The following is an 18,518-nucleotide window of genomic DNA, read 5'->3' on the forward strand; positions in this document are numbered from 1 at the left end:
TCAAGGCTCAGCATCATTTTCCCGATATAGTCGCTCTCTTTCCTCAGGACATGTACAAACCATCTCAGTCTGGCCTCTCTGACTTTCTCTCCAACGCCTCTAATATGAGTTGTCCCTCTGATGTACTCATTCCTGATTCTATCCAACCTGGTCACTCCCAAAGAAAACCTCAACATCTTCAGCTCTGCTACCTCCAGCTCTGCTTCCTGTCTTTTCTTCAGTGGCACTGTCTCCAGTCCAAACATCATGGCTGGTCGGAACACTGTTTTATACACTTTTCCTTTCATCCTAGCTGAAACCCTTCTATCGCACATCACACCTGACATTTTTCTCCAGCCGCTCCAGCCTGCCTGGACACGCTTCTTCACCTCTTTTCCACACTCTCCATTGCTCTGGACAGTTGACCCCAAGTACTTAAAATCCTCCACCTTCTTTATCTCTTCTCCCTGTAGCATCACTCGTGCACTTGGATCCCTCTCATTCACACACATATATTCCGTCTTGCTGCGACTGATCTTCATTCCTCTCCTTTCCAGGGCATATCTCCACATCTCTAGTTTGTCCGCCACCTGTTCCCCGTTCTCGCTACAGATCACAATGTCATCTGCAAACATCATGGTCTAAGGAGATTCTTGTCTAACATCGTCTGTCAGCCTGTCAATCACCATAGCAAACAAGAAGGGGCTCAGAGCTGACCCCTGGTGGAGTCCCACCTCCACCTTGAATTCCTCAGTCATACCGACAGCGCACCTCACAACTGTCTTACAGTCATGATACATGTCTTGCACCGCTCTGACATACTTTTCCGTCACTCCAGACTTCCTCATGCAATGCCACAGCTCTTCTCTGGGCACCCTGTCATACGCTTTTTCCAGATCTACAAAGACACAATGCAATTCCTTCTGACCTTCTCTGTACTTCTCTATCAGCATTCTTAAAGCAAACACTGCATCTGTCGTACTCTTTTTTGGCATGAAGCCATACTGCTGCTCACAAATGTTCACTTCTGCTCTTAGTCTAGCTTCAACTACTCTTTCCCAGAGTTTCATTGTATGGCTCATCAACTTTATTCCTCTGTAGTTAGTACAACTCTGCACATCTCCTTTGGTCTTAAAAATGGGCACGAGTACACTTTGTCTCCATTCTTCAGGCATCTGTTCACCATCTAAGATCTTGTTGAATAACCCAGTCATACCTCGATTGGTAAATCATCAGGCCCGAGTGCCTTTCCCCCCTTCATCCTCTTCAGTGCCCTCCTCACTTCATCCTTGCTAATGCTTGCTACGTCTTGGTCCACAACAGTCACGTCTTCTACTCTTTGTTCCTTCTCATTTTCCTCATTCATCAATTCTTCAAAGTACTCTTTCCATCTTGCCATCACACTACTGGCACCTGTTAATACATTGCCATCTCTATCCTTAATCACCCGAACCTGCTGCAGGTCCTTACCATCTTTGTCTCTCTTTCTCTCCAGCCTGTAAAGATCAGTCTCACCTTCCTTGCTGTCCAGCCGAGCATACAAGTCATCATAGGCCTCTTGTTTGGCCTTTGCCACCTTTACTTTAACCGTGCGCTGCATCTCCTTGTACTGCTGTCTACTCTCGTCCGTCCTCTCAGTGTCCCACTTCTTCTTTGCTAACCTCTTTCTCTGTATACACTCCTGCATCTCCCCATTCCACCATCAAGTCTCCTTATCTACCTTTCTTCCACTCGATACACCAAGTACTTTCCGACCTGTGTCTCTGATTATGTTCGCTGTAGTTTGCCAGTCATCTGGAAGGACCTCTTTCCCACCCAGTGCTTGTCTTACCTCCTTCCTAAATGTCATGCAGCACTCTTCCTTTTTCAACTTCCACCATTTTGTCCTCACTTCAGCCTTTGGTTTCTTCATCTTCCTCACTGCCAGCGTCATCCTACACACCACCAACCTATGCTGTCTGGCTACACTCTCACCAACCACTACTTTGCAGTCACTGATTTCCTTTAGATGGCGCCGTTGACACAAAATCTACCTGTGTACTTCTGCTTCCACTCTTGTAGGTCACCCTATGTTCCTGTCTCTTCTGAAAGAAAGTATTCACAGTAGCCATTTCCATTCTCTTCGCAAAGTCAACTAACAACTGTCCTTCAGTGTTCCTCATATAGAGTCCACACTTGCCCATCACCTCCTCATCATCTTTGTTTCCTGCGCCAACATGTCCATTGAAGTCTCCACCAATTACAACCCTCTCACTTCTCGGGATGTTCTGTATGACTTCATCAAAGTCCAACCAAAATTTCTCCTTCCCCGACAGCTCACATCCTACTTGTGGGGCATACCCACGAACAACATTCCTTCAATTTCACTTCAGACTCATCATTCTATCACGCCTTCAATTTCTAGCTTCAGACTCATCATTCTATCTGATACTCTTTTTACTTCTAAGACATTCCTAACAAACTCCTCTTTTAAGATAACCCCAACTCCATTTCTCTTTCTGTCTTCACCATGATAGAACAACTTAAACCCTGACCCTAAGCTTCTAGCCTTGCTCCCTTTCCACCTGGTCTCCTGGACACACTGTATGTCTACCTTCCTTCTCTGCATCATGTCAACCAGCTCTCGACCTTTACCTGTCATTGTTCCTACATTTAAAGTTCCTACTCTTAGTTATATACTCTTGGCGTTCCATTTGTCTCTTTTCCTCCGGGCACACCTCCCTCCTTTCCTTCTTCGAAAATGTGTGCCACATTATGACGTGCAAAATAATGCATTGGTTATACCAAATGATGTTGGATGCCAATCAAAAATCAGCTGTTTCAACAATTGATGTCCTCACTTCTCGAATGTTTATTGAGTGTCGTTAAAAGGAAAGGCAATGTTGCACTATTAAACATAGCCCTGTCCCAGCATTTTTAAAATAAATATTTGCACAACCCCAAAAAAGTTTTCAGTTTCAACTGGAAATATCTTGTTGCTGTACTGCCTTCCATTGAAAATATATATTTTTTTTAAATCGCCCATCATTGTATTCTATTGTATGTAACTCTAAGTTCTTCATGTGGATTTGGGTTTGGACTACTGCTATTTGGGACAAAAGGTGTATCAAACTGTGGTGAGACCAGCCACGATGTTTGGACTGGAGACAGTGCCATTGAAGAAAAGACAGGAAGCAGAGCTGGAATTCGCAGATATTGGATTGGATTTTCCTTTATTAGTCTCTTAGTGGAGAAATGTAAATTTCACTGCAGCAAAGTCATGAAAGGAATGAAAGTAGAAAAACAAAATACAGGAGCTGCTGGAAAGGCAGCCACTCTCGCGGCGCCATCTTGAGTCAAAAGAACAAAAAAAAAACTAAATAACAAATAATATGACAGCACAAAGACAATATTACAACACAAATACACAGAGTCATTCATTCTTAAGCACTATCTGTACACTCTTTGTTACATGAAGCAGTTCTACGTGAAAGAGGAGAGGATCAAAGCGTCTTTCCACCAGTGGATCAAGGATTGGATTGGATTGGATTGGATTTGCCTTTGGATTGGATTGGATTGGATTTGCCTTTATTAGTCTCGCAGTGGAGAAATTTACGTTTCACAGCAGAAAAATTATGAAAGAAATGAAAGTAGAAAAGCAAAATACAGGAGCTGCTGGAAAGGCAACCACTCAGGTTATCAATAAGCATCAACAACTTGTCTCAATAATTTGATTGTTTTCACCATTTCCATAACCCCTATACCTGCCTGTACCCATGAGATTTCAATTCAGATCTATTTCTCTTGTCAACAGAGCAATGGCGAAGCATGCTGGTCCTAAGTTGCCCGCCATTGTTGAGTGTTTATGCCCTACTTTGAACAACATTTATGAATGTCAGCGAATCACCGTCACAGCTTTCTTCTCTGAGGTGACAACGAGCGAGTTTTTCATGTGAAATATTTGAGTATTCACGTCTGTGTAAGCTCTCAGTCGTACAGGAGTGGTCCATCGATGAAAAGGTTTCTTCAACCGTCATCTGTACTTCTTTGAAGGTGTCGGACATTTCGCTTCTTCAGCAAACTAAAGTCTTATTGGTAGTTCAGGCCCTATATATATATATCCCTACTGTCCAGACTCTTCTATGATAGGCCCCCGCTCTCAGGTTGGGGGGAGCAGAAGACTACTCCCTGCCACTCCACTGATTTGTCCGACACCTTCAAAAAAGTACAGATGACGGCTGAAGAAACCTTTTCATCGATTTGAGTATTCACTATTTTTTGTTTTTTTTTTGGGGGATTTTCTTCAGATCAGGGGTGTCAAATCTGGTACTCGAGGGCAGGCGTCCTACATGTTTTCCAAGTCTCTTGATTCAAGGGAACAGGCTCAATGGACACACCTGATTCTAATGATCTGATCATCAGCTAGCTCTGTGGAAATCTGCCATGAGCCCGTTCCCTTGAATCAGGTGTGTTTCAATAGGGAGACTTGGAAAACATGAAGGACGGCGGCCCTCGAGGACCAGAGTTTGACACCCCTGCTTTAGAGTACTCCGAAACAAATGACTCTTTCTTACTAGCTCCTGAACCACCACGTGGCTACGGAGTTGATGTTTATTGACGTGTTAATGAATAACATGATGGAGAGGATATCAGATCCATGCTGCACTGTCCGCATGTTGGCCGTGCGGGGTCTCGGAAACATCGCTGTTGGATCACCTGAAAAGGTACACGTGGATGTGAATGCAAGTGTGAAAATTGGCAAAACTGGAGAAAACTCACTATTTCTTTCTTTCTTCTCTGTAGGTGAACAAGTATGCCAAAGAACTACTTGCGGCCATGAGTTCGGGCATGGAAGAAAAAGATGATCCAGGTAATTGTCAGGTTGGGCAACTGACTTGCAGTATGCGTGTGTTACAGGTGTTTCCTTTTCTTTGGTCGGAGACAGTAAATAGCTCTCATATCTCGGTCTTGGTTACTTTTCACAATGCAATAAAAATCTATACATCAATTTTTTTAACAACATAAGTGGTGCATATGCCCATCAGTTATTTTAGACAATAATTGACAAAGTAATAACAACAAAAAACATTTTCGTTTACGTAATAAAATGTCAATTAATTTACAATGAGAGCCCTACTTTGATTGTGTTTATTTTGATATTACTCTTTGGTTGTGCAGAGGTTGGAAGGTTAAACAGAAATGAGAGAACTGGGCTGTGACCCTCGTGAGGATAAGGAGATCAAATAAATTCATTGATAGTTATTTTATGACATGGTATTGGCTGTGATCTCTCTGTTGCTCTTATTGTTGCACTTACAAAATAATCCATGTACAAAAAACATAAATACAGTAAAGTCTCGTTATATCGATATCAGTTATATCGATAGTACTGCTTATTACGATACTATTTCTATGAACTCAAGGAGAAAATTACATGCCCGCAGGATCGGATTTATCGATAGTCCGGTTGTATCGATATTTTTTCCGACTCCCGAGAATATCGATATAATGAGACTTTACTGTAAATACAATTAAAATGAACAAAAATGTCAGTGACAGTTTTGAAGAAGATGCTTGCAGATACTAAAATATTAAAAGTGTCTTTTGTTTCGACAGTGTCAGCGCTTTAGGGGCTTAACAATACAAACATTTGGAACCACCCTCCAAAGTGGAAAAAGTCAAATATCTACTGTCATTTCGTTCTCCTATGCATGGCCTAAAAGTCCACTCTGATCTTACTCACGGCACGTACGCATTCACACAAGTGTGTCTGTGTGTACAGTACAGTATATGCTGTATATGTATATCTCTTCTTCTTTTCCTTTCGGCTTTTCCCTTCAAGGGGTCGCCAGAGCAAATCAGTGTCCTCCATCTTGAGATGTTTGATCTGCATGTTTGTTTTTACGTCTGATGCCCTTCCTGACACAACCCTCTGTATTTATCCGGGTATATACTGTATGTATATATGTATAGTGGGGCCTCGGCTTACGCACTTAATTGGTTCCCCAAGCATTACGGTTACAACACATTCCTAACAGGGCTGGTGAAAAAAAAATGCCTGTAAAGTCACAGAGACAGGTACTAACAGCAGCAACACGTTAGCACTGGCTACAAGGTCTGGGTACAAAAACATACCAAGTTACTGAGACACGGAAGAAATACATTCGCACTCACTAAGAGGGCATGTTACAAAAACATAGCAAGTTGTTAAGAGTCGTCCTCATCTTGTGTCGCATTAGAATAGCCTCAGATATTCCTCGCCACACACACTCTCATTCTCTCTTTGGTTGTTGCTGTAAGAGTTAAAGTCACTCCCGAGCTTGTGCTCTCCTCTCCGTCACGCAGCAGACGGGCTCTCGGAAACCTGTTGGTGATGCTTGATTTTTTTCACACTTCTCCACGCTATCAGGACCCACTAGCAGACTTGTGCAAAACTTGCTCTTTGAATACTTCAATTAGTCCAGAATATTTCAGCCTGGATCATCACCAGAACCTCCTCTTCTCACCGCATCACCCCTGTCCACCAAGAGCTCCACTGGCTCCCGGTCAAATATAGAATCAACTTTAAAATTCTTCTTTATACATTTAATGCTATCCATTAGCCTTTTACTGAGCGAGTTGCTTGTTCTGTAGCCACAAAGGGACATATGTCTTCTTGTGCCGGTTCCAAGCCCGGATTAATACAGAGGGTTGTGTCAGGAAGGGCATCCGCCGTAAAAGCTTGGCCAAAACAAACATGCAGATCAAACCTCTCAAGATGGAGGACACTGATTTGCTGTGGCGACCCCTTGAAGGGAAAAGCCGAAAGGAAAAGAAGAAGGTGTAGCTCCCTCTGTTTCTATTTATAATTGTATTTTAGTTATTATTGTATCTATGCTTGCCTGTGACTGTAAAGTGTCCTTGAGAGCTTTGAAAGGCACTTGAAATGAAATGTATTATTATTATTATTATTGTAATACGGCCAGTTTTGGTAAACAGCTGGTTAGACAAGCCTCCCATTTAACTCGGAGGGCTGCTTTAAATGCACGATACACACGCGGAATTACATTCAACTTGCGTCTTCCTCTGTACATATATTCGCCGTGTCTCACTCTTACCTTTAGTGCTCGATCGCCCCATGGCGGGCGTTCGATAAAATGCATAAATTGGCTGCATCGTTGCATAATCCGCAGGGTTGAAAGCTTGTGACAAAAGTTGCGGTTTATAGTCTGGAAATTACCATACATGCATGCATGTATACATGCATACCTGCATACATACTGTACGTACACACTACATACATACATACATACATATATTCATACATAGTGTACATATTTTCATACACACTGTACATATTCATCCATGTATACATACACACTGTTCATATTCATACATGTATACATACATACTGTTCATATTCATACATATATACATACATATGTATATTGTATGCATGCATGTCCCTTCATCAAGGCCGACTCATCGTGGTCGAGGCGGAGTGCATGCAGTTCACCAGTCCTGGGCAAGTGTAGCACAAAACGTGCTGTATGGCATGTCACAAAATGCCAGTGAATGCCAGGATAGGGTGTGAGATACAAGAGTTTTTGTGTAATGTTTTCGAAACGTGTTCCTATGTGAATCTCAGGACTGCAGCCCAGTATACTTTGTTGATTTGCCAATTGGTTTGGAACCGAACCATAATTTCTTTGTCTTGGTTAATTAAAATGACAACTCATCCATTGTACCTGGACTTGATGCCACTGTTTGGTATTTTTTTGTGTGATCTTTTTGTAGGCAAACTGATTACTCTTGAGGCAATGTCTGGTTTGTCAAAAGTTCTTCTCTACTTGGATAAGAAGAATGTCCACCTACTGGTGGTTTACATATTCATGAGGATTAAACCATTTTTAGAGAGTGTAAGTTGAAAAATGATTTGCACATCAGTGAAATTCGTATATAAGAGACATGCTCGCCTGTACTTGTGCGCTTCCAGGAGAATGATGAGATTCGCTGTGCTTCTATTCACCTTATGGGAAAACTGTCCAAGTTCGGTTCTGGAGAGCCAGTGTTCAAAGACCAGATACACAACGTTTTGGTCAGCCTCCTTTTACACTTGGTTGATCCAAACCCACATGTAGTCAAGGTAGAAAAGACGTGGCCGGTTGTGCATCAATTTGTGGCACTGTCCCTGAGGAACAATTGCTTGTTCTACGAATGTGCTTTCATTTGTTTTCAGGCATGCAAGTATGCGATGCGTGTGTGCGCTCCAATGGTGGGTTCGGAGCAGATCACAGCCATGTTTCAGAACCACCTCCATGAGGACAAGAGCTTGCACTATGGGGAGTTCATCAACGATCTCACCAAGTATCTGGTGAGACCTACTGACAGATAAAATCTTCACGTGCTAATGAAGACAGGCTAAACAAAGAACTCGGGCAGATTTTTCAAAATAGGGCTAGGCTGAATGTGTGCTGTGCATGTCCTTGGACTGACTTTCGACCAGTCTCTGTAAGGTTTAGCCCACATTTTCCAGAAAGCCAGCAAGAGTAGGTAGGCTCCAGCTCACCCGTGACCTGAATGAGGTTGGCGCAAAATAAAACGCTAGATGTTTTCAGCCTGGTCGTACATATTTGGTTTGAGAGTATTGCTATGTAGAAATCTCTCTTTTCATGAGAATACGTTTGGTGTTTTTGTAGATCCAAGACTTCCCGAGCATGCTGAACTTCTACCACATTTCCGTTCTACAGTTCTTCAAGAGCAACTGGTCTGAAGTCCGAGCGGGAGCTGCAATGTTCATAGGTCTGGATGTGGTACTTCAGTCCCTGATCGCTCAATGACAGTCTCAAAATCAAGCTCTTGTGGTTTTTTATGCAAACTTGTTCAGAGACGCTAATATGTCTGTCTGTCTTTATCAGGGTTTCTGCTGGGGAACCTTCCCGAGGAGCATTACGCTCACCTCAACATGGGCACCATCACTAAAGGTGAAGCAGCTGTCACATATTTTTAATAAAACACAATACTCATTATTATGTGGGAATACAGTCCAGACACATTGGTGATCTGTATTTCTGGGGGTGGTGGTGTGTACTAAAAAAATTCATTCAAACATATGAACTCCGCAGAGTAGCTTATTCACCATTTGTTGGGCAACAATTAACGTGTTTTCTTTAAAATGTCATGTCAGCATTCTTTATATACTGTATACAAACTGTAGCATAGAAAAAAAAATTAAAAACGTCGTGTTACCTTTACTTCTAAATGAAGTCCATGCGCCGATACTTCTGAAGAAAGGCATCAATACCTTCTTTGTAGAAACCTTCCTTATCTTAAGTTTTAAGTCTCTCTATTTCTTTCAATTTAGATATGTAATCCTCCATTCTGAAAATAAGGCCAAGCAACACAAAAAAAATGACTGGATGGTTGCACTTAACTTGCTTACTGTTTACTGTAGCTTGCTGTCACTAATTCTATTATTCTGCAGCTGAGGAGGCGCATGAAGAATCTCTGTAATCACCAGCGCCCGCTGTCATGAGGCAGGATAACTGTGTGCCTCACCTATGCATTATATACACCAGCTAAACTGTAGAAATTTAGTTCATATACTAAAAGTGTTTTGAACACTAATAGTGATATGCAGAGGGACAGCAATGCGGTCTCACTGCAAAGCAAGCCAGCACAGTTAGCATAGATGAAAAGGTTTCTTCAGCCGTCATCTGTACTACTTCTGAAGGTGTCGGACGTTTCGCTTCTTATCCAAGAAACTTCGTCAGTAAACTAAAACTGTATGACTGAGAGCTTACACAGACGCACAGTTAGCATAGTCATTGCGCAATCCATGGTGAGGCGCATCCGGCTGCTGCCTCACCGCTCGTCTCTACTTAGTATTTGAACAGTAAATGTGAAAATTCAGCGATGTAGAAAAAAAAATCCAAAGATAATGAAGTTAAATGGAAAACAACTTTAAAGTACAAATCACAAAATAAATATCACTGTTTAATTTATTTTTTCATTTGATATTTCCATGATGACAGGTGAGGCACAGACTCACCTCTGCCTCCCCTGACTGCACGTCACTGATGTGTGTGTGTGTATATGAATATTCATCCTCAGGCCTTGTGATGCTGCTTCAAGACCCCGACGCTGTGGTAAGAGTGAAGGCTGCCGAGGCCATGGGACATTTCCACTGATGCAAACATCCGCCTGTGAAATAGCTGGAAAGTGGGCATCAACATGAATGAGTCCAATGGTTTTTAAATGGTCATGGCTGCAAAACTGCCATCTGCAATCCATGAAATGTCAACTTCGGGTTTTAATGACCTCATACAAGTGCCACCACGCTCACGTTGACACCCTCCGGCACGCATAGCTTTATTCACCATGTTTTCACACTGCACTTAAGAGTAAAGAGAAAGTGTCCATTTCTAATTTAGCAACCAAAGACAGTGGTTCGTATCAGAGGCATGGAAGTGACACACTGTATACCTGTCACACCAATGCAATTTTTTTTACTATCAATGGAAATAATTATGTTTATAAGAATAAAAATAGTTTCTTCGAATATTATCTGTATGACTGATGTTTCTAAATCCAAAAGTAGACTTTTACATGGGTATTGATGTATTTGTTTATTATGAATATTATGATAATAATATAATAGTCATGTTTCACTCATATAAATCTACAATTCAGGAGGCCGGGTAGTTGAGTGGTTAGCGCCGCAACTTCATGGTGCAAAGTCACAAGTTCAAACCCCGCTCCGGTCTCCCTATGTGTAGTTTGCATGTTCTCCTATGTCTGTCGGTCTGTCTGTCTGTCTGTCTGTCTGTCTTCTCGTCCTCCGTTTTGCTCCCATTTTGGATAATGGGAGGCTTATTGAACACTCAAAATTGTCCGTCAGTGCGAGCGAATGGTTGTTCGTGTCTGTGTGCCTTGCGATTGGCTAGCAACCAATTCCGGGTGTCCCCCCACTTGATGCCCGAAGACGGCTTGGATAGGCTCCACCACCTGCCGGTGAAGAAAAAAAAAGAAAACTCTACAATTCCCCTTTACTTGGAGTTATTTTGTGATTTCATGTTTTTTGATGTGGCCAAACTATCACCTCTGGTTCAAGCTGCTGGAATTTGTACATGCAAGTGTGTCACCCCGGGTGATCCTGAATGAACGTCACTGAGCCGTAGTTGTTTTTAAAAGATCTCATGATGTTTTATTCCTCAAGTTCATGCCATCTCTAATTGTAGCATGCCAGCCAGTAGACATTTGAGAATTTCATTGTTACATTTTATTGTGCTACAATGTCACACTTTATAGAGAGGAAGCCGATGCACTATTTACCCTTTAATTTGAGAACAAGCCAGATTATTTTTTGCAAAAATGTCTGAGAAACCAATCGATATCACAACCAATGTCATTTGTGCGTTTGTGTTTTTCTTTTCCCATGTCACTGCGCGCACAGGTGTAGCCGGTTGTATCTCAACCTTGTGAATGTGTGAATAATCAAACAGTTGGGATAGGGAGCTATTTTTTTTGAAAGGAGCAATTTCCTCTTTAGTTTTTCTGTTGCACTTGAACATCTGCAATTTTACCTTTAAAAAATATGTCAACAAAGAAGTTCCATTTTTACATTCCTATCCTATGGCTAGCTCTGATGAAAAGGTTTCTACAGCCGTCATCTATACTTTGAAGGTGTCGGACGTTTCCCTCCTCATCCAAGAAGCGGTGTCAGTAAACAAAAATTTGCTGGTAGCTCTGGCCTAGCCCTATGTTCAGTTCAAATTCTTGTTTCTCATCTGGTTCTGTGTTCAACGAAGTTCTGTGATAAAAATACGTATCATCGAGGACGATAGATGGTGAACAACAAAACTACTTTATTCTAGTGAGACAAAAAATACAGAGAACATCTCTCGTTGGATCAGGAAGCGAAGGCAGGAGCACACAGAACAAAGAGCACAAAGAAAGACAGGACCTCCCGCTCGGACTAGTTTTGAACGTCCACAGCAGTGATCTGTTGTCCAATCAGCTACGGACAACTCTGTGTTGGGAGAACATAGACTGAAACTTGATACTTGTTACATCCTGCTTTCAAAACTGTTCAACTAATATCTTTATTATTCCATGTAACGTGAGTTTGTTACGTGACCAGCTCCCGTGTAGCGGAGCCATTTTCATTTTCAGAGGCTAGCTCGTGTGTAGCAGATGAGATTGAAGTGTTTGTGTTAAAAGGTAAAAATGGGAAGCAGAAGAAGATTGATGACTTTTTTAAATTGTATACATAATACAGTAAGATGTAAGCGTTGCAGTTTCCCTGTTGTGTTATGTACATGCCCATTGTACTGTATATGAATGCAATCGTTTTTTGCAACAATGTTTCTTGTTTTGTCTGCTGAAGCGTGATGATTTTGAAAATTACCATACATTCCATACTGTGTATTAAAGGACAACTGATGTCACTTTTTATTCAAATGCAAAACACCAATAAAAATGACTTCACGCCAAGACGACGTCTTGCATTGCTTGTGAATCCAAACAATGGCTTCAGATTCGGATAATATGCTTTCTTGTTACACATCCAGTTATGAATATGATTCAAATAAGTGTTTAGCAGCAGTATTTATTCATATTTTTTCCACTTATAAATGTACAGTACACAATTTAGCCAAAATCATTTCGCCCCCTGTAACATTATAATTAATTTTGATTTGGGAAGTGGAAATCCGGTGTCATAAATCTTCTTTTTATGATTATTATTTACATTTTCCAAAACCATCAATACGTTTTCTCATATAAGCCAACTCCATTGTTTTAAATGCACTGGGGTGATTTGAATGCACAAGATAATGCCAAACATGCCTTTAGAATGACACAACAAACAAATGATGCTCTGCTTAAAATTAACAATATCAAGAATTAGATGTCTGAATAATTCTCAGAAAGTAAATTATAGTAACAAAAGGCAGAAAATGGCAAATAGCGTCCTTTAGTGATTGGAACTCAATTCCTGAGTGTTTGTTGCCACCATCTTGTGTCATTTACTTCCAAGCACCAAATACAATTTTACGCATGATGCAAGAGTGTCAATCATTTTGGTCTTAATCACTACCGGCATTCGCTTATGTCACATTTGGCCACTTGTGCACTGCGAGTCGGACATATCGAGGGGGGGCTTTGTGACAATGTTAACGACTGCGTCTGCACTGAAGGCACGCCTCTAGGAGATTTCCAACGCCTCTGCGCTGCGCCTCCCAAAATCCATCCAGCCCTCGTAATCTCGGTCCTTTATCCTGTGCTCAGCCGCTAGACCGCTGGCTCGGCTGGCAATGGAGGTTCTGCTTTGGTAGGGCATGCCTAGAAGAACCCAAGACAACCGGGTATCAGCATCACCGCGATTTTCTACAATGATGCATGTATTCTTACTTAGATTGAGCCAAGGCGCATATTTGACATCGGAAAAATCTCACGACACGCTATCAAATGTAAAAAAAAAAAAAGTAATTGGAAATGTGTGCTTGTTTGCTTGAACGATTAGGCTGTTGTATGAATGGAAAGCAGCTGATAAACAGATTATGTTGACCATACACAATGAATCTTTTTTCAAATGTTCTTCTCTTTTTCAACTACATTATGCCTTTGTGGTACAGTATTTAATTTTCTAATGTAAAAGATTGACCGACAGAATCTTGGGCAATACGGATTTGACCATGTGTTGAGCTTTCTATCACGATGTTTCAGAAAAAAACAAAACATTATTTTCTGAACCTCACCTTTAATCAATAATAATAATAATAATAATTCAAAAAATCTATTCGTTGTTGAACCTACCCCTTAATTATTATTAATAATAATAATAATCATAATAATGATTCAAAAAATATATTAGTTGCTGAACCTAACTCCTAATTATTATTAAGAAGAAGAAGAAGAAGAAGAAGACGACCCAATGTGCCGGAGGAGAAAAAATAATACATAATTTTGGGGTTATCTTGACCATGGTCCAATGGCACACTCAAAGATTTCTCACGTACCATTGTGCTATAGCAGAGTGTTTGGGAAAAAATGTATAATGCATCCCCAGCTGTCAATGTATGATCGATTGATTGTTGATGATCACGTCACCACCTAAGAAAGCTGAAAATACTGAGTTTGTCATTGGGCTACTCACAAAGTCACTTATCCAACAGCAAAAAAGGATGACGCGGGAGTGAATTTTCATTCCCGTTCCCACTCCCACAAAGAAAAGAAACACATTCAAAATACAATAAAATAACTCTGGTGACCAAAACGACATCCACTCGTGGACTGCTTGCTATTTTGGAGCTAAGCAACATTTTTTGTGCAATATGGTATATGGAAAAAACTGGGATCTCAGATTCTGTCTCTTCCTGTGTAATATTTTATCCCTTACCATCCAGATCCGAGGATTAAAGTTAAGATTGACTCTCAGTCGACGGGAATTCTTCTGGTTATCGAGAATATTATTAACTTCTATTCTTTGGTACCTGCTTGAAATACTCAACATGTTTGCTGTTTTGTGCTTAGGCAGGTTCAAGTCCTATCCCAAATAAAAGTAGGGTTTTGCTCCTTTCTTGTGCCATCTTGTTGCTCAGGAAATATGTTGAAATGCGGCAAAGTGTATGATTTTGTCAGGCCAAAACCCAAAGTAGTGCTTTGCCATGATCTCAAATACTTTGTATTTAGACTATGTAACTAAGACTTTACCGCTATTTTCTTGAGTCACTGTCCGTCGTGGGTCATAATAATGCCTGTAAGGCAGTGGACCAAGTTATGAGCCACTATACCGTAGCGTTGACTTACCTGAGCAATGTGATGTCTTGAAATTTTAGAGAAATGTCACGCGTGAACATAAGCTGATCATGAAAGCGTAAAAGGAAAAGCTTGATCGATGGAAACAAAAGGCGGGATAATAGATCGAAGGCAGAAAAAGCAAGAGTGAAGCGGCAAATGGCAGAACTGCAGCCCAGCATTAGTAGACGCAAAGTGAGCTGGTAATTTTTTTTCTGTTTGCAAAGTGAATCATCACGCACCTTTCCTGGAGAGGAGTCTGACCAGGAGCTGACTCAAGGTGTTTAAAGCCTCGCCGTCTTCAGGAGATTGGTTGTAGTTGGACTGCTGCGCCAAGGGGAGCGTTCCAGCCGAGCGGGCCTGCCGTGTATGGTTGTATAACTGGCCGCCCGACACGAGGGTCTCGGCATCGGATCTATTATTCTCTGTCATCTGGACATGATAAGGGATCTGTGTCTCTCACGCATTCTTTAAAAAATATTACTTATAACTGGGATGAGAATGACAAATGAGAAAAAAGTCTGAAAAAAAAGGTGGGGGAGGGGGTGCGCACACCACATCATATACTGTTGTCAGGGATGAGAATGACAGATGATAAAGTGTTAGTGTTAAATAATAAGAAGCGAAACGTCCGACACCTTCAAAGAAGTACAATTGACGGCTGAAGAAACCTTTTCATCGATGGACCACTTCTGTACGACTGAGGGCTTACACAGACATATATACACACACACACACACACACACACACACACACACACACACACACACACACACACACACACACACACACACACACACATATATATATATATATATATATATATATATATATATATATATGTGATTTCAAAAAAAAATTAAATGTATTATTTAAAATAATTTGTGATTATACTCACCATTAATATGAATGGTTTTCTGTTCCTCATGATTAGTAAAAATCCAGCCAAATAAACTATCGGAAGAAAAGTCCGTACATACCAGGTTACTGCTAGCTAGCCTGCACTCTGCTCATTGGCTTGCACGCTAGCTTTCTGCTGCCTGTCGCAGAAGTATATTGATACTAACGTTAGCATGGGGCTTGTGAAAGTGCCACTGACATTCGACTGTTTCATAAATGGTATTGTTTCATTCCAAATTAGAATCACGGCAGAACTCTCCACAAAGGCGAGTCCTTCGGTCCATTACCCAATTTTATTTACTCTTCCTCTTATTCAAAAGGGGGCGTTTTCGTGTTTTGACATCCACGGCACCCAAGTAGTATCATCCAATCAAAATTGCGCTTTCCGCCAATACAAGCCGAGACAGGAAATAAATAGCGAAAAGTTTAGTTCTGTTTCTGCGAGCGAGATGCAATCATCAAAAGACTCCGTGGAAGGTGGGCAATTGGAAAACTGCCCACCCCTCCAGCCCCGAAATTTTCCAAACGGATGTGTGCTTTTCCCGAGAATTCATTTGGTCTGAAAAAGTCGGAAATCCGCCGATCAGAGGAAAATTCTCATCCCTGTTATAATAATGTGACGTGTGTGTGTGTGTGTGTGTGTGTGTGTGTGTGTGTGTGTGTGTGTGCGTGCGTGTGTGTGTGCGTGCGTGTGTTTGTGCGTGCGTGTGTTTGTGCGTGTGCGTGTGTCACTTACAGGCGATCTTGATAGCTGACTCAAGGAGACCTTCGAGGCAGCAGCCAGGAAAAGGAGCACGTAGATAATTACATTCATGCCTGAACAGGAGAGAGGTGAGAGTGGGGAATAAAAATGAAAGTTTGACGACATTACTTTAAAACCAGCAGTCTATCTGCTCTCCAAACAACGGTTGCTCCCCAGCTGAGAGGATCACACAATCACAAGTCGAGTGGTGAAAGGAAAAAGCAGTGCAAAGCAAAGAGGTTGTGGATTGTGGATTACATACACAATCTAAACTGCAGTATCAAGCCTATCGTAAAGTACCACAACCAATACTCTTTAATTTCGGATTTTGTTGACGTGTGGTTGACCTTCGACAATATCTTTCATTTACTGAAGACAAAAAGCAAAGTACTCCAATCCACAGGAAAAGATTTGACACCAGATGACGCATTCCGTCTTGTGTCTAGCAAATGTTATCCCCATTCAAATTCAAACGAAATCTGTCATTGAGCTGTCTCGTTTCTTTTTTGGGATGCAAATAGTCCTTCATTCAATGCTTATAAAAATCCTATTTGCGGCCAATCATTTATTCTTCAAATAGTCGTGTGGATGTCCTTCAACATCCACTTGTCTTCACTCTCCTCTCCTCTTCACGTGTGCATTCTCTTTACCATCACTCTGCATTTTTAAACAAACGCTGGGAAAATCAAAACACGATGTCCAATAAAGGCCACTAAATATAGATTCAATGGCCCCAATCAGTTATTGATAGATTCTTTTTGAGTGATCATCACTTTGCTGCTGTGAAATGTAAATTTCTCCACTGTGAGACTAATAAAGGCATATCCAATCCAATCCAATCCATCTTGTGTCTAGTTTCAATGGTTCACAGAATTCAGTGACATATTTAATCTTTTTTTTTAATTCAACAAAATTTAACTCTTTTCCTTCTTCAGCCTCCTTCTTTAATTTTTTTTTTTTCCCCCAAGATGGCGGCGCGTGAACATTCAGCGGCTCCCCTCTCCCGGCAAATTGGCGTTTTCATGTTTATGTTTGTTAAGTAATTATAAGTGCCTTGCATGCTGGGTCCGAGAGGACAGTAATTTCATCTGTGCTGTATGTCATGCATATTAGCATATTTGACAATAAAGCTGACTTTGACTTTGACTTTGACTTTGACTTTGAACCTGTAATCTGATCATATGATAAGCTGTCCACTGTGGTAACCGCTGTCCCTCAAAGAGTTCAATTTAATCCAGTATCATGCTTCAATTTAAATGCCATATATTTTAAAATGGGGTTCCACTTGGAAAAAACAAACACATTGAAAACATAAATTCGATAGAAAGCCCAAAAGTAACACAAAATAATTATTTTTCTAATACTTACCTGCAGCCATGTGTGCCGATGAAGACGTTGAAAATATTTTTTTGCTTCAGTGGTCAGGTTGTGAGTGCATGAGAGAGAAGATGCAATGTTTTATACACACACAGGAAGGGGTGGGGCCCAGCCATGGAGGCGGGGCCTCTCTGAAGCCAGTAATGCACGCAAACACACAAACAGGCATTGACGTCTACACACAGATGTGCTCAAAGCACATATGCGTGACAATCCATAAATAAACCGCAAAAGTCATTGGCTTGTTGGAAGCTTCAATCTGTTTCCCTCTCAATGTTTGTGGTGACAACAATTGTGTTGCACACAGGTGCCATTTCAATTTTGGCGAGGCCAAAGAGGTGACGGACAATGAATCCCACAGGAATTGTTTACATATGTCAGGTTACCACTGTGAAAGCAAGCAAACGTTGTATTTTCCGGCGCACCCCAATGAATGATGTATTTTCAAACTTTTTTCATATACAGTACTGTACAAGGTACACCAGATTAGTGGAGTGGCAGCTTCAATGAATGAAAGAAGTTTTGCAAATATAATACAAGGATACCTCATTTTCCGAACTTAATTGGTTCCCAGAAAGTGTGTGTAAGGCAAAAAGTTTGTCTTCCAAACATTTATTTCCCATAAGAAACCATTAAAATGAGAATAATCCGTTCCCAGGTCCCCATAAAATATAGTTTTCTATTAAATAAGCCTTAAAGTACAACCGACGCCTCCGGACAAGTTGTGTCCATAATTTATGAAATCACTTCAAATGACTTCTAC

General features: G+C 41.1%; 2 protein-coding genes across 7 annotated transcripts in view; one reads left to right on the forward strand and one right to left on the reverse strand.

Annotated features, from left to right (window-relative positions):
- The window catches only part of mroh1 (maestro heat-like repeat family member 1), a 90,869-nt gene extending 78,437 nt beyond the window's left edge, over positions 1 to 12,432 (forward strand). For 3 of the 6 annotated variants that reach the window (XM_088999258.1, XM_088999260.1, XM_088999259.1), the window contains 9 exons: positions 3,773 to 3,887; positions 4,536 to 4,682; positions 4,762 to 4,828; positions 7,735 to 7,856; positions 7,934 to 8,083; positions 8,177 to 8,311; positions 8,637 to 8,739; positions 8,856 to 8,921; positions 10,051 to 12,432. In XM_088999258.1, coding sequence (XP_088855384.1) covers positions 3,773 to 3,887; positions 4,536 to 4,682; positions 4,762 to 4,828; positions 7,735 to 7,856; positions 7,934 to 8,083; positions 8,177 to 8,311; positions 8,637 to 8,739; positions 8,856 to 8,921; positions 10,051 to 10,127 — 982 coding nt within the window. In that variant the 3' untranslated portion in view covers positions 10,128 to 12,432. Of the gene's footprint in view, positions 1 to 3,436; positions 3,654 to 3,772; positions 3,888 to 4,535; positions 4,683 to 4,761; positions 4,829 to 7,734; positions 7,857 to 7,933; positions 8,084 to 8,176; positions 8,312 to 8,636; positions 8,740 to 8,855; positions 8,922 to 10,050 lie in introns of those variants that run through there. The other 3 variants (XR_016115387.1, XR_016115388.1, XR_016115389.1) reach the window with 3 other exon arrangements.
- Positions 12,433 to 12,527: 95 nt separating this feature from the next.
- Positions 12,528 to 17,828, reverse strand: LOC148896266 (cholecystokinin-like). The gene is made up of 4 exons (XM_088999261.1): positions 17,747 to 17,828; positions 16,373 to 16,452; positions 14,979 to 15,168; positions 12,528 to 13,281 (listed from the first exon to the last, which is right to left on the reverse strand). Exons 1-4 carry the CDS (start codon positions 17,754 to 17,756, stop codon positions 13,145 to 13,147), a joined length of 417 nt encoding a protein of 138 aa, XP_088855387.1. The 5' UTR covers positions 17,757 to 17,828; the 3' UTR covers positions 12,528 to 13,144.
- Positions 17,829 to 18,518: the final 690 nt, after the last annotated feature.

This window comes from Hippocampus bargibanti, linkage group LG06 (assembly GCF_051943395.1).
Source record: "Hippocampus bargibanti isolate YZ-2025 linkage group LG06, ASM5194339v1, whole genome shotgun sequence".
NCBI classification, from domain to species: domain Eukaryota; kingdom Metazoa; phylum Chordata; class Actinopteri; order Syngnathiformes; family Syngnathidae; genus Hippocampus; species Hippocampus bargibanti.